We start from the raw sequence: 26,363 nt of genomic DNA, 5'->3' as shown, positions 1-26,363 counted from the left end.
GAGGAGATAGTGTGCTCTGTCACCCTCGCCACCATAGACGTGTCTCCGAAGATGCGCAATAAACAAAAGAAAAAAAAATGGTGTTCCTCCTCGAATTTTTTGCGGACGATCTGTCGAACGGATTTTTATGCTGAAAACGGTTACGGTATCAGGTGACCGAAGGGACCAGATGTTCTCATTGGGACAACTTCGTATATTTTATAATTAAGAAGTTATTTATAGGACATTGCCTTAGGAGTTTGTTGGTGCCCTCTTAATGAGTGCCCTTCAGCACATGCTATATTGATATTGACTTCATCTCGAAAAAGTGATATCTATATATCTCTTAAAAATCTGTTCGCATTTAACTGGGACACCCTGTATCAATCATGCGTGAACCGCAGTGTGCAGTTGCCTGCTGACTCAATCAACAACAACAACATCATTATTTTAATGATTATGATTGGGGTGTTTCACAACCAAGCGCGGTGCTCTACCCCTTCGCTTGCGGTAATGTGGTTACATATACAGGGTGTTTACTCTAACGTGTTCAGAAATTGTATTTAAAGCGAGCGATAAGAGAGAAACGAGCGCTACTTTTCAGCTACTTGACTAGGAAACAGGTGCTACTAGTGAAGCAGTACCTGTTTCTTACTCAAGTAGCAGAAAAGTACCACTTGCTTTTCTTTTATCGCTCGCTTTAAATATAATTTCTGTACACGTTAGAGCAAACACCCTGTATAATCACACCCTGTGTCGCCTCACAGTGTGTAGCGCAGTACCACAGTGTCAGAAAACTTGAGAAATTCCTTTACAGTTGGGCATTGGTAGGCTGGATTTGACCAATTAATTTTGATATAGTGAGAAGGCAGTGTCTAGCTGATTTGAAGACGTCGAATATGTGGTTCTGAAAGGTTGGTAGCGCGTGCAATTGGATAAACGAGTATGTGCTCTAGATCAGTAAACTGTTGAAGTGGGGTATTTGGTAACCCACAGTAATCCTGAAGCAGCAACTAGGACATGGACAGATAACTGAACAGGAGTACAGTTTTACTTACAATTAAAGGGTAAACAAATCAACTCTCATTTTTATACATTCTTAAGAACTTTGTGCTGCTAATCTTGAACCTGTTCCTCTCGAGGAATGTTGATCTTCTTGGTAGTCTGGATATCTTATCTCTGAAGACAACAAATCAACAGCCAACAATCAATATAATTCTTCTATCTCCCTCGAAAGCTCAACTTTAAAACGTGCTTTTCTAACTCTGTTTCTGAATTGAGTGCGAGGCAATATACTTAGGCCAGACAGGGAGATGCCTAAACATTAGACTAAAGGAACACAAATACACGATAAAGAAGTCCACACCATCAGGACTGCTGGCTCTAAATTGCAAGGATTGCAAGTGCGCGCCTCAATTCAGAGACTCGGTTGCAAAACCACATTTTAAAGATCAACGTTCAAGGGGGATACAAGAAGCACATGGAATAGGAAAGGAGGCCAAAGGATTGTGTGTAAGCTGACCTTCTGCTGATTTGTTGTCTTCGGAGATAAGATAGCTAGACTTCCTAGAAGATCAACATTCCTCAATGAGAACAGGTTCAAGATTCTCCACATCAAGTTCTTAAATATGAATTCTCTACCTTCTGGTTGTAAGAAAAGCGTTACTCCTGTTCATTTTTCTGTCCGTGTCGTCCTCGTGCTGCTTAAAGGTAAGTGTGCTCAAGATCTTTTAGATCCCAGCAAGAAAGTCACCTTGTCGCTAGCGGTGGCTGCGGTGATCTGTAAAAGCCACTTTGAGTCGTATCCGATAGATTAATACAGCGTCTTGACGACAGGTGTCTTGTGGCATCCAAAAAGCGAACGTTAGGCCGACTCTTGCAAGCAAAAATGGGGAGAGAATGCCAGTTGTCCATTGGCGGGAAGCCATTGGTGCCACTAGACGTTGAAGCTGAGACGAGAGGGATGTGCCCGGAATCCACCATTAAGAATAAACCGCTTAAAAATAAAACACTTAAATTCGCACTCTTAAAAATAACTTTATTGTGAGCTGATGAACTGTGAGTTTCATAGCCGAGAGCGTTACTCTACCCCATTGCTGGTTGTAATGTGGGGAATGAAACAATAATCCCCTTCAAAATAATGAGCCCCTTTCAAATATAATAACGAGCCCCTGAGAAATAATGAGCCCTTTCAAGGTCCTATGGTGTCCAAAAAGGTCAAAAGAGCTATGAGGACAGAGTGCTGGTGTGCTGGATTTCGCCATAAACCAAGCGATTTTGAGAGAGGTGGGGGACAGTCCAGCAGAGTGCGGTTCGGGAAGGTAGGTAGTGTGGGCAATGAAGAAATATGTCCGCTGGATCTTCTAGAGAACCGCAGTGACAGCATCTGGGAGAGTCAACTTGTCTCAAGCGGTAATGCTACTGCGCTGTGAAGACTACATCGAGTCGCATTCGATGAATTAATGCAGCGTCTTGACTGTTCAAAATAAATCTCCAAAAATAAACTGCTTAAAATACCCGCTTAAAGATCAAAGCTTACGAATCCACCATTAAAAACAAACGGATTGGAAAGCCACCCTTCTAGCACGGAGGCAGATTTATTGTATTCTGCGTTGGGTTAGATCAGGTTATAGCAGATTAGTTTACTTTAGCTTCAGTTAGTACGGGTTAGTTTAGGCTCGTTTGCTCTTGTGAGGTTCGTTGAATTCCCTTGCCTGGAGTTCGCCATGCTTTGGGAGGTGCGGGCATAAAACTGAGAGCCGATTTCACCTCACTTTTTAAAGGTATATTCTTAAGCGTAGCTTTTTGGCGATTTGTAATTCAAGTTGAATAGTGTTGCAGATTATCTTTACCGTGGATTTCTTTCAGGCTATATTGTGGACGTTCTATTTTTAACGGTAGACTGTTGCCGTTTATTCTTGAGCGTTTAATTTTAATGGTTCCATATCGCCTACACCCAGACCAGAGAAGTCGCTGTGCATTATCTCTCCTCTTAGCCCCTCATACTGAAGGAAACGTGGTAAAGTGCGAAATTGAGAAGTGTCTTTGCTACCGTGTCCGAGCGCACTTTTGTTGCCTTTTTGGAAGCGAATAAAGTTACGGCTGAACCAAACACACCTTCCCGATTTTGCTCTCTTTCTTTCCTCTCTCTCTCTCTCTCTTCGTTTCACTGCTGTGTCGCTGGCGGCGGTGACCACTGCCAACGCCACCTAGATACACAAGGCCTGCTTATTGCCTCCTCTCCCTCCTTCGCTACGTGGACACATAAAGTCAGAATTCGTCTGCTACAGCGATTGGCCGCATTGCGAATCCAAGAACTCTCAAATGATTGCAGCTATCTTGAGTTGAATCTGTAGACAAAAAGTGCAACATGCGTTCCAGAAAATCAACATTGAGAAACATATGGGACCGTTTTGCGCTTTATTTTAAAGTTGTCCCATTTAGTACGCGGCGACGTTCAATCACTACTCGCAGACCACGGTGGTTCGTCTCCATGGCTACGACCGCTGAAAGCACGCTCGTGATTGGCTACGGCCGTTGAAAACACGATTCCGGTTGGCTGACTCTTGGTCGTTACATTACGTCGACGAGTGAACAGGCTTTCTCGGTCTAGCTGGTGTTGCCACTCCTAATAACCCCCCTGCCAGCGCCTGTGGTCAAGTGGCAGCCTTCCAGTTACGGTGGTGGTAGTGTTACTGCTAGCCGTGGCTAGTTAGAATACACCTTTTTAGAAATGCAAGCGCCACCTGTGGCGCGCAAGGGCTCATGGGAACTTCTAGCGCCTCAGAGCATTACGAGTCGGCCAGAGGTAGAAGAACAACAACAACAACACTCCCGATGTGCGCAGCAGCAGCGTCAGCTAGGGTAAACTATACCAGAAGCAGATGAGAGAGCGGTGTCCTTGAAAGTTCCCATGCTGCTTTGCGCCGCACTCTTGGTGGCGCACGCATCTTTTTAAAATCGTCTGTTACAATGCGGGCGCACATTCATTGAAAGTGTCACAGCCAACGCATAAATTGTAAACACAGAAGACACAGACAGCAGTGGAACGATTTTCTGACACTTTTCCTATCACGCACTCACCTGCCAATGAAATTCGAGGACTTGGGAACTACTTGCGGCAGCGCAGTTTGACATTGGTTGTCATTTACTCCACGTGACGGAGGCGCCAATCCTCGATTAGAGATTTTGAAATATATATTTTAATTGTTTATTTTTGACAGTATATTTCTGAACGTTTAGTTTTCAACGGAGATTTTTTAGCCATTGTTTTTGGGAGGGAATTTTTGCGCGGTTGATTCTTTATCGATGAATTTTACGCGGTTTATTGAAAAACATTTATTTTGAAAGAGTTTTTCTGAAAGGATTTATTGTTAAAGTTAGTGTAACCCTACAGAAAAGACAGCGCCAACAATATTTAGGTCAAGGTACTAAATACTACCTTTCAGATGTATTTGTAAGATACCAACTAACTCCCAACAGTATTTAAAATAGAGTACCTGGGTAGAGTATTTCAGTTACCAACAAGTGCGAACTGCCGGGCGCCGTGAATGTTATTTGGAAGCTCTTCCGAACGGAGTATATCGTCGTCTGTCTGTATTTTCTTTTACCTTGGGCTTCCCACCCTTCTTATACCATGCGCTCCCCCCCCCCCCCGTGCCATCCCAAGCAGCACAATGTACCGAAAGTCGAGTGCAATATGCGTGGACGGTATGTGTCTTATCAATGTTCTTTAGTTTCACCAGTTTGTTCAAGGTCTTCCACCTACCCGTCCACCCCTATTGCACTCGACTTTCAGTACATTGTGCTGCTTGAGATGCGTCTGATCATCCTTGAATGCATACTATCATCTCAAGTTATTATTAGAAGTAGTTACCAGAGAGACTATTAGTTTCCTTTGTACGCAAAATGAAACCGTTCGGATAGCAAAAAAGACAAAAAATGATTGCATAACAGTAGGGGGGCAGTGTTTTGACTTATGCCATTGCTAACAGTGGTTGATTTTGTGTTGTCAGAGGTATTTCTCTCTACTGCTCTTGTAAGCCAGATGATTTTTCTAGCGCTACTAACAGTGAACACCACTTACAGTTCGCGACTCCTTGTTTGTCTTTCAGCGTGTTCATCTACCTCTGATTGTGTTGGAGTCAACACCGCCTGCATTAGCGGGTGCTGCCGTTGCGGCGGTGCCTACACGAAGACGGGCAACCTGGGAGACTGTGAACCAGCTATCGGTAATTTGAGTTCGCTTCTTAGAGAAACGATGCGGATAAACCAAGTCTGATCAATAATGTATTGTCGCTGAATGTTAGACGTACAAACCTGCAGTGATGGCCAGTAGTTAACTACATGTAGTTAAACTACCTGATTGCGGTTGAAAAGTAGTTATCAGCTACTTGCAGCAATGTAGTGGCAACTGCTAGCTGAACTACTATTTCGAGTAGTTAACTACAGTAGTTAGCTACCGCAGGCGCCAATTACTTCCGATTTTGCTGTAAGCCTTACGGCACGATTTTGCTTCCGACTTTTACCTTGAGCTACTTGTTTGATGAGTGCGGAGGTGCAGAGCAATTGTGCCGTGCATGCGCACTAGATCTTCATATTTAATGGTTCTCTAGTGCAGCCTCATTGCATGAATTTGCATTGAAACCGCATACCATGGCTACGTGATCGATCATCGTGGCTAAGCGAAAATATTTTACGGTCCACAGTGGCGCAATCGGCACCCAACACACATTTGTCTGCGGAACATTGATCTGTGACGAAGGAGCCTGAGTATAAATCTCGCACATGGTCTTCCGTATGTTGTGCGTACCTTTATAGGGGCAGCTTTCACTCCATAGAAAATATTTCCGCAGCAAGCACTTTTGTCAGCTCATAATATACGAGAGACAGACAGCGGATTTTACGACAGTATGTGAATTAAGCGACATAGGCAGAAGAGTATGTTTTAAATATCATTATCACCGCTCGTGATTCATATTTAGGTGCCCAAGAACACTACAAAAGATTGGTGTTGATGAACAATGTTAAGTAGTTAAACAAGTAGTTTTAAATACTCCCCTGAAAAGTAGTTGAACTACTAGTTAAACTACGCCACCGCTAAGTAGTTGATAGTTATAGTTAAGCTACTGAAGAAGAAGTTAGTGGCCTTCACTGCAAACCAGGTAGCACCAGCAGCAATGCTCGGAATTTCGGGTCTGGTAGCTCACGACCACAATCATATAATAAGGCGTGAGTTCAGTCACCGTTACAGCTGTTTCGGTCTTGTTGGGCCATCGTCAGCAGTACGTAGGCAGGCAACGTTCCATGCATATCGATATCTGTATCGATGTAACATCGATATCCTTATCGATAAATATTGAAATTTTAAATTTACCTAAACGACTATCGGAAGGCCGCCTGGAGAGTTCCTCGTACGTTCCGGCGGGCCACGCATCATGGATAGGCTTAACAGCAGGAACTCGCAGGTCCGCTTGGACGTCGTTGGGTGAACAACCTTTGTTCATCGTAGCTTTGACGAACTTGGCGTACCATCTTGTAAATTTTTACGCATGACGCACTTTAGCAAGGAATTCACACCTAGGGCATTTGGCAGTAGTTCGCCGGTGAACTGTCCCGGGACGAACTCTGTTGAAGCTGATTGGAGCTGTTGTCCAGCAGCCATAGCCACGCGAGAGTCACGGAAGTAATGGGTGTCATGGATCGCACTGCATTCTAAGTGGCTTTTCACGGCCTTCAGAAAACTTTCGAACTGCAGCGAGGTCGCCATTCTTTGCAGCGTACCTGCCGATCTTATACGGGAACTCTTCGTCGTAGAAACAGTAGGAGCCACGCTTTCGTTTCCCTCGAACGGCCAATGAATCAGCCTCGTAGACATAGAGCTTGGCAGTTGAATCAATGCGTTTCTCACGCGACGTTCGGCAGTTTTCTGGAGATGGCACCCAAAGCGTATGGTCCGTGTTGCTGGTCTGTGGGCTTCAAATACCAAAGCCGTGACATCGTTGCGGCTCTGGTCGCGATGCGTCGGCGCTACTTGCGGCTGACGTTCGCACCAGTTTCAGAACTCTTTCATGATATTGCTCTCGGACTACTGGACGCCGATGGCCTTGTGGTATATAATGACCAGTAAGGAATTTGCTAATCTCTTTTAAGTGTTGTGACGTGAGAGAACGCGGGTGCCAGTGTTTTTCCCTGCTAGGGAGCTGGTGTAGATAACAGAGCTCCATTGTGAGACAATGCCTTTTCAGGTCACAATAAGAAGAAGAAAATAAAACTCACGGCCTTCTGACCCGGCCTTTGTGCTGTCCCCAGTGAGTGAGGGGCTGTCCTCGAAGCACGAAATTAAGTCCACGCGAATATGTCTGAAAATGATAGCCTCAGTGATTCGCGAAAATTAATACACCGCGGATAATAATACACTTAGGGCATCTGCCCTCATTTGTTGAAACGGGGGGGGGGGGGGGCGTACGTCTTTTTTATGACATTTACGCCATTCATAATTGTTGCAAAAAGTATACGCCTTCCGTTTTCAACGACTCAACGCAGATAACGACATCATTTGAGATTGTGGTTGGCTAAAAGCGCATTATGCGGTGAAATTCACTTCTAAGAGTGACGAACAGCACGGTTCACGCGCGACAGCAACGTGTAGCGCATATAGCAAGGTGCCTGCTGTAGACTATTCTAGATTTTGATGTAATGTCCCACATTCCAGCCTGCACCGATCACAGTGACTGTGCATTCTGGGGGAGCATGTTGTGCACCGCCTTCAAGAGATGTGAATGCTTTAAGAACTCCACTTTCTTCGACGGCTCCTGTACTCCAAATCGTAAGCCGTACCTCGCTCCCCATCATCTTGAGTTGTCTCTCCCTTGCTTTTCCTTCGTCGTTGGGACAGAATTTTAGGGCGGGTCCACAAAGGAAATAATTTTCCCTCCCCTCGTTAGCTTCCGACGGAATTATTGTGTCCCTGCCGTTTCCGAGACGCTCTAGTTATGCTGCGCGCTTACTTTACCATTGGTGAGATACTCGATATGCACGCACAAGATTCGCTTGGACGCATTGGGGCAAGAACTGTCCCTCACACATTCGTTCAAGTACGCATAATTTAAAGTGTGGATTGGTTTGCAAACTAGTGCAGTAAGAATCGGCAGTGTCACATCTTGTGAGTGGTGAAGTTGCGCTTTCGTTAGTTGGCACAGACACGATCATACCTTACGTGGATTTTTGCTGAGTAATTGTGTTGCATGTCTACTACTCACAGAACACTTGGGATGGTGTCCTTATGGTGTGTGCTACACTGACAATTCCGAATGCGACAAAGGCCTATGCAGATGCAAGACTGACTACACCCAGAAATGGGGCATTGCGAGGTCATGCGCCAGGAAAGGTTTGTATAAAGTGTGCCACTACATTATGCAGTTCGGGAACCTCCTTCAGAGATAAGCCAAAACTCCGTGGCGCACCAGTGCCTCGGGTGTGTTTACTATAGTCGGCCCCCACGTGCGGCATTAGGATCATGCCCGTTTCCTTTTCTTTGATTTTGTGTTAGCGCCGCGAAGCAACTCTGCCTATGAGCGGCGTACAGACGTGAACAGATGGAGTGAGGACAGCAAGAAGGAGTGGGGTCATGGGGGTTAGTGTGCCTCCTGGGCCTACTTCAGGGGGAACTGTGCCGACATTCGTCTGGAAAGTGTTCGGAAAACCAAGGGGAAACCTCAGACAGCACAGCCGGTGACAGGATTCGAACCCGTGTCACCTCCCAGTCTCGGCGTGGAAAGCGATCATCCTAACCACTATGCCACGAAAGCTGGTTCCCGTAACCTTTGATTACGTTATTCATTTCACTAACTTGGAGGCACCTCGATAGGTTCAATCGGAACTTGTATTCTGACATTTAATTTTACCGCACAACGCTGTACTTTGTATTTCACTTTTGTGTTGTGTTAGATGGATTGCATTTACAGGCTTTGACCTCGCAATCCAGTTGGTATTTTGTGTATACATTGTTTACTGTGCACAAATAAAATCTGAATCTGAAAGTAATAACATTTATGAAATGCTTAGCAGAATGGTGATGTCCGTAACCGACAACGTCACCATCCTGCTTAGCATCGTCACCATCGTGGCAACAATACTACGGGCACCGTACATGCCGTGGAGTTCACTGGGCATCCTCGACGAATCCACACCGACCCGTGATCGAAACCCGGTGCCGGCTGTGCTGTCTGGGATTTTTTCCTGCGTTTTCCTCACACGCTTTCAAACATATGTTGGTATAGTTTCCTTAGAAGTCGGCCCAGGACGCACATTCCCGAAGAAGAGCGTGAGTCGTGACGTTGCCCACCGCTGTGGTCCGTGCACCATCACCGATTTTCCTTGAAAAAATATATGTTGTACCGCAACAAGCATACACACAGGAGCAATAAATATTTTGGCTCTATGTGTTGTGGTCCGACAGGAAAAAATTGCCAAAGAAATTAACTCGGCGACGGAGCTTTCTGACGGAGCGACTTTGACATTTTATTCCTCGCCATCGGACGGTCCCAAACTATAGATTTTTTTGCACAATTTGTCAGGTACAACGACTTTCAATGTGCATAAACAGCACGGGTCAATTCTATTTTGATCTTCAATTAAAAATCGCTAAATTTGCAACAAAATTCACATTTTGCTCATATTTGTCTTTGCGCTGCACTTCTCCTATACACGCCATCGAGATATATGAGGTACCGGCGTGAAGGTCGAAGCGTGCTCTTTAAATTGATGTGAAATTTACATGACCGTACGTTGCCGCCTTTCGAGAAGGCGGTGTAGAGTACAACTATGTTCTAAAAAATTGGGTTTTTTTTGGCTCTCGTTTCTCAAAAACCCCACCTCCGATTTCCTTCATATTTTATAGTTATACAGCCCATGGTATGACCTACGTGTGTTCGCAAAACGGAAGGTTCCCTCTCAGCACAACTCGGGATAGCCCGCAACAAACTTGGAGTGCGTTGCAGACTATGTACACAACATGGAGGTAAGAAACTAAGGAGAGGGCTATAAGATCGGAGGGCCGTGGGACCCCTCTGGCGGTCGCTCCTGGCAATACCACGCCCATCTAGTTGCCCGGTCACGTGATCCCGTGATCGGCGGTATGGCGGTCTACGCGGAGGCTTGGAAGTTTAGCAAACCTCATCTTCAGCAAACGTCACCTTCAAGGAGTCCATTCGCACAATACTTTGAAGGTTATGGGTTGTTTCAACATTTTCCGCGTGATAAATCACAGCAAAAGTTGAGCAAAACAGAAGAGAAGCCAGGCAATGTCACGATGACGTACGTACGTCTTCTAGCGATTTAGTGATCCATTGCTTCCACACTGAGATTATCTATCTTGTGTTTCAACGGGTGTGATAACTCCTAACTCCAAAGATGTTATGAAAGTGGAAACAAGTTATACGGTCGCGGCTCGTCTCTGTATTCAGGTAAGATACGCCGCGGACATGGAGGACGCCATGTTTTATGACGTCTTGCCGTGACGTTTATGGGTCACGTGTGTGGGCAACTAACCACAATGCATGCGCGGGTCACAGCCAGAGGTGGGCACCCTCGCGAGGGCTTGTGAGGGTGAGGGCTCCCTCACCTTCACCTCACCCTCACCTCACGGAATTTGAGGTGAGGTGAGGTGAGGAGCATCTTTTGGAGCAATGGTTGAGGTGAGGTGAGGTGAGGAAAAATCTTCCTAGAAGACGCTGAGGTGAGGTGAGGTGAGGGACATTTTCCTTGGGAAAGACTGAGGTGAGGTGAGGAAAATTTTCTGAAAACTTTTTGAGGTGAGGTGAGGTGAGGAAATTTTTTCTCCAGAAAGCCTGAGGTGAGGTGGGATGAGATACATTTTCTGAAAAAAATTTGAGGTGAGGTGAGGTGAGGGAAATTTTGTTAAAATTTTCTGAGGTGAGGATTCCTTTTTCATGTGAGGTGAGGACTTTTTTTCGTGTGTCGAGAGAAGAAAAGGGAAAATTTGTTCGAAAATTTTAGGTCATATGAGGCAAGTTGGCAAAAGGTAGTTGTTAGGGCTGTCTTCTTTACTTTATTTATTTTTTCAATGACTGTTGTAAACCAAACGACGCGAGCCGTTGCACTTCACTATCAATAATCGCTGCTCATTGGCTGGTCCTGAGTCCTGACGATGGGTCTAGAGACTCTGGCTGCACATCTCACAAAAAGTAGGGGGCACGACATTGGGTGCACTGATGACGTGACACTCATACGATTATGATTCACAAAGCTGCGCTTCGATTCGACCACCACTGTAGCGCTCAACCTATCGGATGCCATGCGAAGGCGGTGAACGAGACAATTAACAATGCACCTGCCATCCCACTAGCTGATGGCGAGCGGCCATGATATAATGCGTAGGACATGATCCGTAAATAATTTTAGCTATCATCGCCATTCATCAGGTACTCACCGCAGTCGTGGCGCTTTCTGGCCTTTGTTGCGCTTGCGCCACAAACACCTACCGTCACAATCTACCGCTGAAGCAGAGAGTCGGGACCTGATGCTTTAGTCTCGATACTTGCTTTACGCTGCGTACTTTCGTCATTTAAAAAAGTGAGAAGCGTCGACCTTGAGCAGGGAGGGGAACCCTCCTAACTGCAAGTGAGGTGAGGGCACCTTGAACCCCCTCACCTCACGGAATTTGAGGTGAGGTGAGGTGAGGGAAATTTTTTTATGCAAGGCTGAGGTGAGGTGAGGTGAGGGAAATTCTCTGAAAAGGTTTTGAGGTGAGGTGAGGTGAGGAAAGATTTTTTCAGGAAAGGCTGAGGTGAGGTGAGGTGAGGAATTTTTTCGGATAATGTTTTGAGGTGAGGTGAGGCGAGGAAAATTTTCTGAAAAATTATTTGAGGTGAGGGCAGGCGAGGAAAAATCTCTGAATTTTTTTTGAGGTGAGGTGAGGGAACTTCTCCGAAAAGTAGTTGAGGTGAGGTGAGGTGAGGACAAAGCTCCGTCCAGGAAAATTGAGGTGAGGGCAAAGACCGTGAGGAGTTTTGCCCACCTCTGGTCACAGCACGCTCGCTTGCATTGGGAGAGGCGCTTAGGGCACCTCCTTAGTGTCTTACCTCCATGGTACACAGCGACCCAGAGAACCACGCCGCGGAGTTAACAGGGTCAGTGGCGTCTGCTACTGCCGACGTCTCCGGCCTTGAATAACAGAGCTCAGGATGCAGACCTACCGCAATTCCCATCGTAGCAATATATTTTGAGTCTTTCTGGCTCGTTTTTCCCACAGTCAATCTCAATGCCGTTCACTTGTAGTTCAGCGACGTTCTGAGTCGGTGGCTTGTGTTTCCGACATGAACACCAAGTAGAGTATGGATAGCCTGTACTGTGCCGGCTATGCTCTGCTATGGTAGGCATATTGAGCCAAAAAATCGAAAGAACTACGCTTTTGTTATTGGAACTAAGTTCTCTAGAAACATACCGGACCTCAAAGAAGGAAGAACGGAAGGCAGTGCGAGCGGAATCCAGCCTTGCCACGTGGACGAAAAACGTGGAAGGAGATGGACGCATCACTGTCAAGATGTCCAGAATTTCCGAGGAACGACCAGAGTACTTTCATAACGGCGTCCAGCCAGGTTATACCTTACAAGTTACGTGATCTGTATTATCGTTTTTCTGAAAGATATTTTATATAAATAAACGATTTTTGGACTATTATGTGCTTAAAAGGTGTTTAATGCTGTTTTATTACACGCGGTTATTACATTTTGATTGTATCACGGTTCAAGGCCCGACATTCCCAATTTTGTTGCGTGCTAGCCTGAATTGTGCTGAAAGGGAACCTTCCGTTTCGCGGACATATGTATGTCATAACCAGAGCTATGTAATTAGAAAATACGAAGCAGATCGGAAATGGGGGTTTTCTGGGAAACGAGAGCAAAAAAAGAAGAAAGAAAGAGAAAACATTTTTGAGAGCATGATTGTACTCTCTACCGCCTTGCCGAAGGGGAGCAAGGTGCAGACGTGCAACTTTGACATCAATTTAACGAGCATGCGTCCATCTCCTTCCATGTTTTCGTCCACCTGTGGCAAGACTGGATCGTGACGGCCGCTCGCACTGCCTCCCGTTCTTCCTTCTTTGAGGCCCGACATTCTTCTAGGGAACTTTCTTGTAATAACAAAGGTGTAGTTCTTTGGATTTTTTGGCTTAAGATGGCTACCATCCCACCGCACAGTCGGCACAGTACACGCAATCCATACTGCACTTGGAGTTCATGTCGGAAACAGGAGTCACTGACTCAGAACGTCGCTGAACTTCAAGAGAACGGCATTGAGATTCGACTGTGGGAAAAACGAGTCAGAAAGACTCAAAATATATAGCTACAATGGGATTTGCGGTAGGTCTGCATCCTGAGCTATGTCATTCAAGGCCAGAGACGTCGGCAGTAGCAGACGCCACTGACCCTGTTAACTCCGCGGCGTGGTTCTCTGGGTCGCTGTGTACATAGTCTGCAGCGCACTCCAAGTTTGTTGCGGGCTATCCCGAGTTGTGCTGAGAGGGCACCTTCCGTTTTGCGAACACACGTAGGTCATACCCTGGGCTATATAACTAGAAATTTGAAGGAAATCGCAGGTGGGATTTTTGAGAAACGAGAGCCCAAAAAATCTCATTTTTGAGAACATAGCTGTACTCTACACCGCCTTGTCAAAAGGCGGCAAGGTACAGACATGTAAATATGACGATTCCGCTCGCACTGCCTTCCGTTCTTCCTTCTTTGAGGTCCGGTGTGTTTCTAGAGAACTTAGTTCCAATAACAAAAGCGTAGTTCTTTCGATTTTTTGGCTTAAGATGGCATAGCAGAGCATAGCCGGCACAGTACAGGCGATCCATACTCTGCTTGGTGTTCATGTCGGAAACACAAGCCACCGACTGAGAACGTCGCTGAACTGCAAGTGAACGGCGTTGAGGTTCGACTGTGGGAAAAACGAGCCAGAAAGACTCAAAATATATTGCTACGATGGGAATTGCGGTAGGTCTGCATCCTGAGCTCTGTTATTCAAGGCCGGAGACGTCGGCAGTAGCAGACGCCACTGACCCTGTTAACTCCGCGGCGTGGTTCTCTGGGTCGCTGTGTACCATGGAGGTAAGACACTAAGGAGGTGCCCTAAGCGCCTCTCCCAATGCAAGCGAGCGTGCTGTGACCCGCGCATGCATTGTGGTTAGTTGCCCACACACGTGACCCATAAACGTCACGGCAAGACGTCATAAAACATGGCGTCCTCCATGTCCGCGGCGTATCTTACCTGAATACAGAGACGAGCCGCGGCCGAATAACTTGCTTCCACTTTCATAACATCTTTGGAGTTAGGAGTTATCACACCCGTTGAAACACAAGATAGATAATCTCAGTGTGGAAGCAATGGATCACTAAATCGCTAGAAGACGTACGTACGTCATCGTGACATTGCCTGGCTTCTCTTCTGTTTTGCTCAACTTTTGCTGTGATTTATCACGCGGAAAATGTTGAAACAACCCATAACCTTCAAAGTATTGTGCGAATGGACTCCTTGAAGGTGACGTTTGCTGAAGATGAGGTTTGCTAAACTTCCAAGCCTCCGCGTAGACCGCCATAACGCCGATCACGGGATCACGTGACCGGGCAACTAGATGGGCGTGGTATTGCCAGAGCGACCGCTAGAGGGGTCCCACGGCCCTCCGATCTTATAGCCCTCTCCTTAGTTTCTTACCTCCATGTTGTGTACATAGTCTGCAACGCACTTCAAGTTTGTTGCGGGCTATCCCGAGTTGTGCTGAGAGGGAACCTTCCGTTTTGCGAACACACGTAGGTCATACCATGGGCTGTATAACTATAAAATATGAAGGAAATCGGAGGTGGGGTTTTTGAGAAACGAGAGCCCAAAAAACCCAATTTTTTAGAACATAGTTGTACTCTACACCGCCTTCTCGAAAGGCTGCAACGTCCAGACATGTAAATTTGACATAAATTTAAAGAGCACGCTTCGACCTTCACGCCGGTACCTCATATATCTCGATGGCGTGTATAGGAGAAGTGCAGCGCAAAGACAAATATGAGCAAAATGTGAATTTTGTTGCAGATCTAGCGATTTTTAATTGAAGATCAAAATAGAATTGACCCGTGCTGTTTATGCACATTGAAAGTCGTTGTACCTGACAAATTGTGCAAAAAAATCTATAGTTTGGGACCGTCCGATGGCGAGGAATAAAATGTCAAAGTCGCTCCGTCAGAAAGCTCCGTCGCCGGGTCAATTTCTTTGGGATTTTTTTCCTGGTGAACCACAACACAAAGAGCCACAATATTTATTGCTCCTGTGTGTATGCGTGTTGCGGTACAACATATAATATTTCAAAGGAAATCGGTGATGGTGCCCGGAGCACCCTGGCTGAGTTGAAATGGAATCACCCCTTTGTAGTATCTGGTGTTCTCTCCTCCGAGACTAGCAACCCAGTCGAGTAGTTTCAGCCTGTGTTCATTGAGACAGTAGTCCTTTTGGTGTCTTCATTACAGCGATAGCTGCATGAGGAAACTTTTGTCACGGCCACGGCGTCGTTTCTCACATCTTATTCGGCGCGCCATTGGTTTGCACAGCAGCAAATTGGAGAGGAGACAAAAAAAGGAAAAAGTGAGGCGGCAGTCGTGTCTCAGTTGCGACACCCTAGCGGCGAACGGAAGCGGGGGATTTCACTCTGGTTTACTCGTTCGAAGGCAGAGACAAGGAGAGCGCTGGTGGGGACAGCAACCGCTTCGCGAGCACATTCAAACGATACCAAAACTGTGGCATTCGTAACCAGCGCACTCTCAAATCCCCCTGAATGCGTGACATCGCCCGCTTCCGCCGCTAGGGTGTCGCACCGATGAGAAAATACACCACACGCGTGTTCAGCACAGTACAAAGAGTGCACAGGTATGACAAATGAGAATTCTCTCGATTTCGCCTTCTCCCCCTGAGTTGAACTTCCTTGATCTATAAGGTCCAAGCTAAGAATATACTATTTACTGTGTTCGAGAATCGGTTGTGGTTCTCTATGTATTTATCTGTCTCGGGGGTTGCACGTAAATAGCGTTGCTGCACTGCACTGTACGTAAAGCCATTTCTGTATCCAGCGTACGCACGCATTTCGTTTATAATTTTTCGTGCATGCTGTGTGCTGCTTGTGTATTTACTGTGTGGCAACGCGAGATTGCCGGACTTGGGTCGTTCATTGTTAAGGAGGACTCATGCGGTCTAGTTAACTTTCGCTTCAGAAGAGAGTTGGCTGAACCGTCGCATAATTGTTTTCTTCGCTTTGCTTTTCTGTCGCGCTTTAAGGAAGTAATCTGCGCCAGAGTGCAGAACATGCTAGCAAACGTCAACGCCGTTATTTTCATTCGCAGGCATATAGAAAACTGCAGTAACCTTGTCAAATTTGTTTGCAATCAATTCCCTGACTGTTACGGAAGAAAAATGACATCATTTTGGCCCAAATACGCAGGCGGGCGTGCCGAGGGATGCGATTTTCTTACATCTTCCCTAGAGTCCCATGTACTGAAAATTTCGCAAACTTTAATTCGCCAAAAATCAGTGGACCGCATCAGGCCTTCAAAAGTACGTCATTCGCTAGATAAACTCGAAGGGAACACGCCCGCACTTGTTTCGTGTAGAAATTTAGCTATGTTTACGGGAACCCTGCGAAGAAAAATTCCCTATAGACTTTCTTAAAAAGTGAGTCCGTGACATGAGCACCGTACAGTAGTTGTTTTTTTTTTTTATTGGACTGGTTGCTCCATAGTGATCTCCAGAGGGTGTGGCTATGGTGCCTTTAAACCGCACAGGAAGCTCTGGCAAAACTATCGCACCGCAAAGTTTCTCGCAAAGCGAGGACGCACAAGGTACGAGAGCTCCAATAATATTAAAGGCCGCTAGAACTCTCTGCTGTAAATCTACATGTAGCTAACGTATAAAAGAGAAAACAAAACGTTGATATATCTCTGTATGTACAGAGGAACAGACGTCGGAGCAGGAATGTACGACGGACGAAGACTGTGGAACTGGAGGCCAGGTATGCGAAGAAGTGGAAGGTGAAGATAGAGGCGTTTGCCGCTGCCCAAAAAACAAGCAACTCCAAGGTCTCAAATGCGTAGGTAAGGACACCATACAGGTTACAGTAAACGGGTAAAACGTGTATAAAACTAGCATTCATGAATCTGACTTTTTCGTCCTAATGCCGACTGCACCCGATATTCATGTGAGAATGCGTTTGGTCGCAAACCGACCCAGGAAAAGAACGCAAAACCAACCTGTGGTTCCTGTGTATTTGATCCCGATGCGTGTCCAACAAGCCTTCCATCGCTGTACGACATACACACATACCTAATCGTACTTTTCAAATATCCACGCCTAATGTGGACATGAATCCATAGTCAGTATGCAATGCTAACTGAACTTCAAATGAAACATTTCAATTGGACAGCATTTTGTCATTTCTTGGTGTATCCACACTCCAGGTTTCTCAATGTGAATTTTTCTTTACAATATCCCCTAAATTTTGGCCACTTTAACCGGCACCGTGATCAGACACTCATGTCTCAATGTCTCAAGGAAGAATTTAGAAGTTTTGTTGTTATCCGGGGATGTGAAATCGTTACAGTGTGTCACCGAACTGATGAGCCAGACTGAAGGAAGTCGCCAACTCGCACGAACCTATATCTTGTAGGGACCCAGTATGACATTACCAGTAGGAACGTGAAGTACCACCCAGGCGACTTTAAAGATGTGGTTTGCACAGTCAGGTCTATCAGAAAAGCTGATTCGCCGCTAATTCGGTCCATACACAGTCGTACACAGCGGCGTAGCCAAGGGGTGGTTTAAGGAATTGAAACCCCCGACATCGTACACTTGGTAGCGCATTTCGAGGAGGGAAACGAGGGTAAATCCTCCTCCCCTATGTAAAGTCCCCATAGAACCATTCCCGAAATATTTTCCTGCCTAAGCACTGGTCCTACAACGGGCCTCGCCTGCTAACTGCGTTGTTGAAGACTATAACTTCACACAACCAAAGGATCGGTCATCTTCCAATGGGGACATTACAAACTCCCCCTCCAGGTTGATCAATGCCTCCTGAGTGCACTGATATACGTACACAGCGAAGCAGATGATGGAGCTTGTATGTTGAGCCCCGGTAACCTTTGAGGCAGTTGTGTTCCCCCACATGAGCCCTGACCGGTGATGAGGGAATGTCGCAGCGGGCAGATGTTCGTATCCTCACATTAGGACGGTGGTGGTAGAACTTGGGCCCTATTCCGATATATGTCGGGAGCGCGAACGTGTCGTTCGGGAGGGAGAACACGTGGCATGTGACGCAGCGTAACGCTAGCGGTGAGAATTTGGTATTCCCCGCGCTCCAAACGCGTCGCCCGTAAGCGACGGTGCCGCTCACGGGAACGACAGCCTCCACACTGTCGTTATGGTGGGTGATATTGTCGTTAAGCAGAGCGAGAGCAACAACAACAACTTTATTTTGAGATGGAGAGTGGGGAGGTTCATCGCTAGAGGCAATACTCTACCACATTGCTGGTGGGGATGTGGGGAATGAAATAACGAGCCCATTCACAATAACGATCGAAGTCTGATGGTGCCCAGAAATGTCAAAAGAGCTTTGAGCGCAGATCGTTCCTGGGCTGGACGGGGCCAGGGACCAAACAAGAGCGAGAGCTATCACGATGGCTGCAATGTTACTTCGCGTGGCTCTTATCAACGCCACCCCGGTTGGGGCCGGTGTTTAGATCGGGCGACAACGAGTTTGTATCAAATGAAACGTCTTTATTGCAACTGCTTCACCGCGGAGGCAATTCCTCACTATCATCTATGTCCAGATTACCAGCAAAATGCACAAAGGCCTGCCTAACACTTATATATCTCCACTTGTCAACTGTCCTGACAGCTTTTTCGCTGAGAATTTAATATCGCGATTAATTCTGCCCGCGGATTCTAATTGCGTGTAGGGTCAGCAAAATGTTCGTGAATAAATTGGGTGCTCTATCACTAACTGCAACACAATTTTATAGTATTCGTGCGTTGAGCGAGAAGCGCGAGACTTCTTCTCCGTCGTCAACGCGTCGTCGTCTGCTGCGACATGGGAATGCCAAACGTGACAGCTGTCGTTCCCGGTGCTCGTTATCGCCTTCTATCGATACTTCTCTATCGACACCGTCGCTGGCGCTCGACAGCGGCTCGGAATAGGGCCCCGGGGTTGCAGGCGCAGCGGCGTGAGGCAGCGCAGGCACGTCTTCATTGTCGTCCTCTGTGCCGGGAGGAGATAGGTCGCAACATACTTATCAATACAACGCTGTTGTAGGACATACTTCGGGTAAAGAATTAGAAAACCCCGAGCCACAGGTAACATGAGTAGATAAGTAGGATGTAGATGATGAGAGGTGTAGTACTACTGGGTGAAAGTAAGAAACACACAAATACAACACAAACCTCGCAATGATCACTTGCATACTTCAGTTGAATAGTGCCAGTTGAAGAAAAATTTCAACTGCTGGTACCTTTTCTTCAACTACCGCTACTCAACCTGTTGCGGACCGTGGACAACGATGAGGTATGTACACGCGCCTGACGCTCCCGCTCCTCAGTTCTACCGGCGCCGTCCTAGCGTGAGGCCACGCACACCTACCCTATTGTACATTCCATCACCACCGATCAGGACTCATGTAGAAGAACATCATATCCTCTACATTTGGTGACGCGAACAATGGACACCGTGTTCGACGTAATTCGCCCCTTTTAGCAATCCAAATTTGGCCACATTCCCGCAAGTCTAGCACTGACAGCACGCTGCCGCGCAGCCTGGAGGGCCCCTCTGCCATTCGCTGACCGCTGCGCTTTGACACGGCACCCGATCGAGCCTGATGCTCTCTCCGGTAACATTACCGGTCAGACCCACCCCCACGGCTCTCATCCACGCATTGATTCAACATCCTGTACTCGTTCCCTAATGACTTCCAAAGCTCTGCAAGTGGTCTTCTGCTTGACGCTTACCTGCAAAGCACGACCAACCGGCACCCCCCCCCCCCCCTTCACAGCTTCACTAATCTTTATTCATGCCCGATATTCACCGCATCCCGGCGTTCCTATGTAGAGGAGGGTGGTCTTCCTCTATATGAGTCCTGACCGGCGATGACAGAATGTCCCAGCGGGCAGATGGTCGTGGCCTCACGCTGGAACGGTGCCGGTAGAACTGACTAGCCAGCGCAGAAGCGCATGGCAGCTCGGGCACATCGTCGTCATCATCGGTGGGCACCACAGTACTCCCCCACCTCAGACGCGGAGCGGGTAGAGACACGGTGACAAGAGGCGTGACGCAGGAATGACGGCTAACTTTGCGGACGCTGGTGGCCACGAGTATCGGAGCGTCGAGGAGGATGGCGAAGGCAGGCAGGGCGTGTGCGATGGGGGCGACGTGAGCCGTAGCCACGTGCGTGTCCTGGCGTTGCCAAGCTGACGCGTCGTCAGGGCGAGTGACCAGCGGCTTGGAGATGCGGCAACCGAGCGCGTTGCTCGACCAGGTGCCGCTAGTGGATCCAGGGAATACCATCGCGATGTACGTGGAGGCTTGGCGAAGTGTGAGGAACCACGGCGCACCTCGACCGGTATGAGGCATCGAAGCCGAAGGGTGCCGGGTCAGAATGAGAATAGTGTGGCGTCCTATTACGAGCCCCCGGTGGAACGACGTGCTCGTGGACTCACGAGTTGTGCCGTAGCCCTATTGACTGCGGTCTGCACTGAGTTTGGTGGTGGTAAGGTGGGCCGAATTGATGGGTGATGATGACGGTGGTTATCTAAATTTGGGTTGGTAAGAGGCCGAGTTACGTCGAACATGGTGGTCTTTGTGCGGGTCACCAAATGTAGAGGACGATGGTTTTCCTCTACATGAGTCCTGACGGGCGATGATGGAATGTCCCAGCGGGCAGATGGTCGTGGCCTCACGCTGGAACGGTGCCGGTAGAACTGACGAGCCAGCGTAGAAGCGCATGGCAGCTGGGGCACATCGTCGTCATCATCGGTGGGCACCACACCTTCACTGCCGGCCGCGATATTCGAGCCTGGGGCTCACGTGGCGGTCGTACCAGCCGCGGCAGCCGATGCCACACCACGTTTCAGCAGGCGTCTCGGCATATCCCTACGACTCACACCTCACCTCAGCCTCACTGCCCCTGGGGCGGTCGTAGCACCCCAGGGCAACGTCTTCTACAGCGGGTCACCCCGCACGTCTCGGGCGAATGGATCGTCGTTGTGATCCTTCGCCAACGTGTTCATTGCAGTGAACATGTTCAACCGTGCACGCCACATACCCCCTCGCTGTCCTTCTCCAATGAAGACGTCGTGTTGTTCTGCTTTATCTTCGCTCCGCGTCTGAGTGGGCGAGTGATGTAGCGCACCGTGGACAACGACGAGGATGGACACGCGCCTGGACCACCTGCTCCACAGTTCCACCGGCTCCGTCCTTGAACCTGAGGCCACGAATATCTGGCCGCTGGGACATTCCATAACCGCCGGTCAGGACTCATGTAGAGGAACACGATCCCCTCTACAAGCCGATAGAGACGACACAAGAGACGTTTGGAAGAATTTGCCAAGGTTTCCTACTTGGGAATGCACCAACTCTTCCGCGCGCTCTCTCTTGCTTCACACTTCCCGAATGACTTTTCCTGGTACGATACCTTTCAAAGTAATTTGGCTGTTAAAACCTTATGCTGTTCTTAAGAAGGGTTCTTAATTGAGACATGGTTGGTAAAGACAACATAAACAACTTGTGAACCATTTGCGAGAGTTTTTTATATCTGTATGCACGAGCTTGACCTCCACGTGGGCTTTCTGTCGGACTTGCACTAAAAGCTGGTAATTTTGGTCAGCTGTGCCACTCGACTGTACAGAAATACGTCTGTACATAAAAAAATAGCCCAGCTAAAAGACCAGCACCGGTGTACCCCAAGAACAGAAACGATGAGTGTGTGGAGAAATAGAGGCTGACGTTTCGAGCCAACGCTCCTTACCAGACAAAAGACAGTGACGGAGGCTGCTTAACATACCGCCAGTCCGCCAAGGGGCTCCATGAAGGGGCTGCAAACTAGAGCAGCATCAAAGAAAGGCATGACGGGAAGAATGACGCGTGACGATAAACACAGACACATACCACGACCGTCTTGTTACTGTTGTTACTCCCTCGTCGTTCTTCCCGCTATGTCTGTCGTTAACCGCATCCAACTTGCTCGCATTAATGCTCTCTTAGAGCAGCATGTGTAACACCCGTCAAGCAGTGATTAGAAACCTAAAACGAGTCTTTCATTGAGGACCTTGGATGGGTAGTGTTAAGATAGTGGATAAGATGACTTTTTTCCCCTTTTCACGAGTTTGAGGGATGGACACCGGCGCAGAGGACAGCAACGCGAAATGTTATCTATAGCAAGCCCCGAACCAGAGGAATGCTTCGAAGTCAAAGTTGTTTGGTGGTTGCTTATCTCTTCAGATATTTGTATACCCACGAGTCAGCGATGTTCACAGAGTTACTCCTTAAGTTTTCATTCAGTTTCTGGAGTTCATTTTCGTTCAGCTTAACCGATGTTAGGTTCCGAGAGAAGGTTAGGTTGACGATTGAACATAAGATAGCATATTTTGCATGCGTTGTGGCAAGACGTATTGGCATGCCAGTCTTTGGAGCTGTTACTGCAGTGGTTTGCGTCGGCATGGGCATTCATATTTGGCAACGGGGTCTCTGTCAAGGAAAAGTTTCATGTTATTTATCCGCTGTTTGGACGCGGCCTTGGGGGCCGTCTATAGAAGACTGTTTTGTTTGAAGAAATGTGTTCAGAAGTGAACAGGTCGTCTACAGCAGATTTTATTTGGCCGATTAAGGGAGGGAATAGCGGAGTGGAATCCAACTGCGAGATTAGGTACCGGCCATTCGACATGTGAGGGCGCTGGTTCGGGGCATCATGAATATTCGTTAGGTAAAGAGTGTCCTTGACAAGGTTCCTTGATGTGCAACGGGTGTTTGGAGGCGGATTTCGAAGATGGTAGACCTGAGGTTCGGGAGCTCTCTATAGGAAACGGCTGTGTTTGAAGAACGATGTCCAGAAGTGAAGAGGTCGTCTGCACCGTATTTGTGATTTCGTCGACTGAGAGAGGAGTAGCTGGGTGGAATGCAACTGTAAGAGTTTCGTGTACCTGGCATTACATTTTGTCATCACTGGATTAAAAAATGCGTGCACTCTTGGTATCGCGAGTCGTAGTCCCGGTTTCACGAAAACGGGTTAACGCGTAAACCCGAGATCAGACTTGGGTAAACTTGGTGTTAAACGCCAACCCTGTTTCACCAGCACGGGATAGCGAGATTTCCTGTTGAACAAACGTCACGGAGCCGTTGGTAACACAGGGACGAGGATGAATACCAAGTTTAGGGTTGTCTAATCTCGGTTTCAGCGTTATCCGGTTGGTGAAACTGGACCGCAGTGTTCGATTGTGATAGGGCGGTTTGCTGCGTAACTGCCGGGGTAGATGTACAGACGGGGCACAAGGTCCTGAGGAATGCCGTAATTCTGTGCATCTCTGTCGCGCTTTGATTTCAAAGGCAGAGTACCTGCAAATTGAGTTCAACCAAAACCAGAAGAAACCCGATGCAATGCACGGATACCGCGCCGGATGTGACTGACTCGATATGCTCCCGCATAAACATGATTACGCATGATCTAACGTAGCCTTTCATATGTTTATTGCATGCCATTTGTGTAAAGGTGGTTACGATGAGCAGATTGTAGGGTACGAGGTAAATTAGTATTACCTCACTACCTTAACGTAGTCTTACCAAGCTATTATATACACTTGTGTTATCCAATTTCCACAGATATTCCTCGGAAGGTGAGAAAGCTGAACCTGAAGGTTGTCTTCTGGGTAACCATGGTCTTCGTGGGACTTGTAGTGGAGCTATTGTGCTTCGGTGGATGTCTTTACGTGATGCACGTGAGAGCGCAGAATGAAGTTGATGCCCTGGTCCAGCAGCTTCAAGTCACCGAAGACTTCGAAATCGCCGGCGATTCCGGCTGACCAAAAATAGTTTAAATAGCACGCAGTACTTGACTAATTCATTTTATTCATCTTACCAAGGAACTAAAATAAATTTTGTGTCTCAAGCAATGTCTTTATGTTCTTTCTTGTGCACATGTTACTTCCCTGCAATGGTACGTCGGTTGGATCGTGTCTTATAACATTTCCAAATGTTGTCATGCCTGCTTCTTCCGCTCTTACAAAACGGCTAATACCCCCTACACTATATTCGAAATGCCAACCCTCAAAGTAAGAGATAAAAGTACCCTGACCTGCGCTTCATTTAAGATGTTTTCAAGAACGCTCACGTCTCTGCTGCACCCTTAAAAAGTTGGCTTGTACCGTGAATCACCACTTTTCTGACGCCGTGATTCGAAGCGATAGGAGAATAACAGAAACAGCACCGTCAGCAAAGCGCAAACTCTGTGTAGAAGATACAGGAACCAAGTGATTTATTCATTTATTTCGGTTTGCCCCCAAACGTGAAAGCACAACCTGCCTTAGCGTTCAAAGTCGCTCAGATGAGAATTAACGCATTTACAGAATCGTGAATTCTGTGATAGCATTTGGCCCACTCGGATTGAGAGATTGGCTCGTTAGCCCCAATAACGAAAAGTACTCCCGCCTTTGCGCCGTTTAGATGGATGTTTTTCCCCGGTGTGGACAGGTATTGTGATGGCGCTACATCTTGTTACAAACGACACTGACCTGGGTATCCAATACCCTGAAGAGAAGATTCAGCGTCCCCTTCGTAATCGCAAGCATGGAAATGTGCGCTACAAACACAAGCAGTCGATGGTCTTTCCATTCCGGCGTTCCGATTACTTCTTGCCATCAAACGCTGTCTGTCTCGTCACTGAGAAGCATATGACATAGGATGGCCGCGCATATGTGAATTAGGGCAACCAACCATCCAACATCGTCTCGGCATGTCGGCGAACACCAGACGATGCGACTGCGACCATCGCGGAAGCTGGCGTCATGGACATTTCCACTCCCGTTGAACGCATATGCGGGATCCCGCGGCGCATGCTCCGCCGGGACTACGACACGTCAGGATGTCGTGTCTGGAACTCGACTGTGGTTGCGTCAAGTTGCTCGCTGTTTCTTCACACGGCAGATCGCCACAGTGCGGCGCCTTCGCCGCTCAGTTTAAATCTGATCCCGGAATACTCTTCGCATGTGAAATAGTGAAATTTTGGTTGTAGACTCAGGAAAATGGTTTGTTTCTGATGAAAACGAGAAAACAAATTGTTTCATAGTCCCTTTAACGAACGGTCATAGCTTTATCATTGGGCTCTCATTGGGCTCTATCTGGGTTGCCAGTGACTTGTAACCGCCGATGACTCTCTAAGATACAAGCGGTGTGGGTTGGCATAGGACAACAACGAAGACGACAAGAGTAACACAGAGGCAGCTAGGGAACGTCGAACTTTCAACCTTCAATCATACTCAACCTTTAAGCAAGCAACCTTTAAGGGCATTACTGTCACTGGCGATGAAATTCCCCATTCATCATCTTGAAATAAAGTTGTTTTTCTGTGTTGGTTTCGTCGTCTTCGCTGATGTGTCTCTAAAGCTGTCCCTGCGTCTGATTTTTACTTGATTAGTACTGCCGTGTGTAGATTCCTGCAAAAATTTGTAAGCAAACCTTACATGGCCAATATTGGTACCTTCAATGCCACCACAAACAGGCCGGTTCAGCCGCACGCTTAGTGACCTCCCGTGTGAATTCGGGCCAAGATTCTTCGTGCGCAGGAGACATGAAACGGAGCTTTTTTTGCTGAAAAAATTTGGAACCCGAGAAAGGGACAGAGGAGGGACGACACGACACGTTCTCGAACACAGCAAACCCTTTAATAACAGCAACACCTACGTACCCAACAACTTCCGAATTGGTGGCGAGGGAGCAACCGACGCCACACTTACACAATTTCCCCTCGTGACAATCTCTTTGTACTCTTTTAACAGTCGGGCCACAGGGTCCCGAACAGAATCTAGGACACTTGTCTCGTCGAAGGCCGGGGAACAATTATTACAAAGTCTAAGATGGGCGACAAGTTCGGAATTCCCAGACAACGACTCCGCATTTCTCTTGTGTTCGCTGAGCCAAAGTACAAAGAGATTATCACGAGGGGAAATTGTGTAAGTGTGGCGTCGGTTGCTCCCTCGCCACCAATTCGGAAGTTGTTGGGTACGTAGGTGTTGCTGGTATTGAAGGGTTTGCTGTGTTCGAGAACGTGTCGTGTCGTCCCTCCTCTGTCCCTTTCTCG

General features: G+C 47.4%; 1 protein-coding gene across 2 annotated transcripts in view; it reads left to right on the top strand.

The window, feature by feature from the left end:
• The window catches only part of LOC135370129 (uncharacterized), a 116,798-nt gene extending 92,622 nt beyond the window's left edge, over window positions 1-24,176 (top strand). Inside the window, exons 6-10 of one of the 2 annotated variants that reach the window (XM_064603819.1) lie at window positions 5,094-5,210; window positions 7,694-7,807; window positions 8,243-8,368; window positions 16,986-17,126; window positions 23,891-24,176. In XM_064603819.1, the coding sequence (XP_064459889.1) occupies window positions 5,094-5,210; window positions 7,694-7,807; window positions 8,243-8,368; window positions 16,986-17,126; window positions 23,891-24,090 (698 nt within the window). In that variant the 3' untranslated portion in view covers window positions 24,091-24,176. The remainder of the gene's footprint in view (window positions 1-5,093; window positions 5,211-7,693; window positions 7,808-8,242; window positions 8,369-16,985; window positions 17,127-23,890) is intronic. The other variant, XM_064603827.1, reaches the window with a different exon arrangement.
• Window positions 24,177-26,363: the final 2,187 nt, after the last annotated feature.

The sequence above is a fragment of the Ornithodoros turicata genome, chromosome 1 (assembly GCF_037126465.1).
Source record: "Ornithodoros turicata isolate Travis chromosome 1, ASM3712646v1, whole genome shotgun sequence".
Lineage (NCBI taxonomy): Eukaryota > Metazoa > Arthropoda > Arachnida > Ixodida > Argasidae > Ornithodoros > Ornithodoros turicata.
Note: the sequence above shows the minus strand (reverse complement) of the source record. Positions and strands in the feature narration are given on the sequence as shown.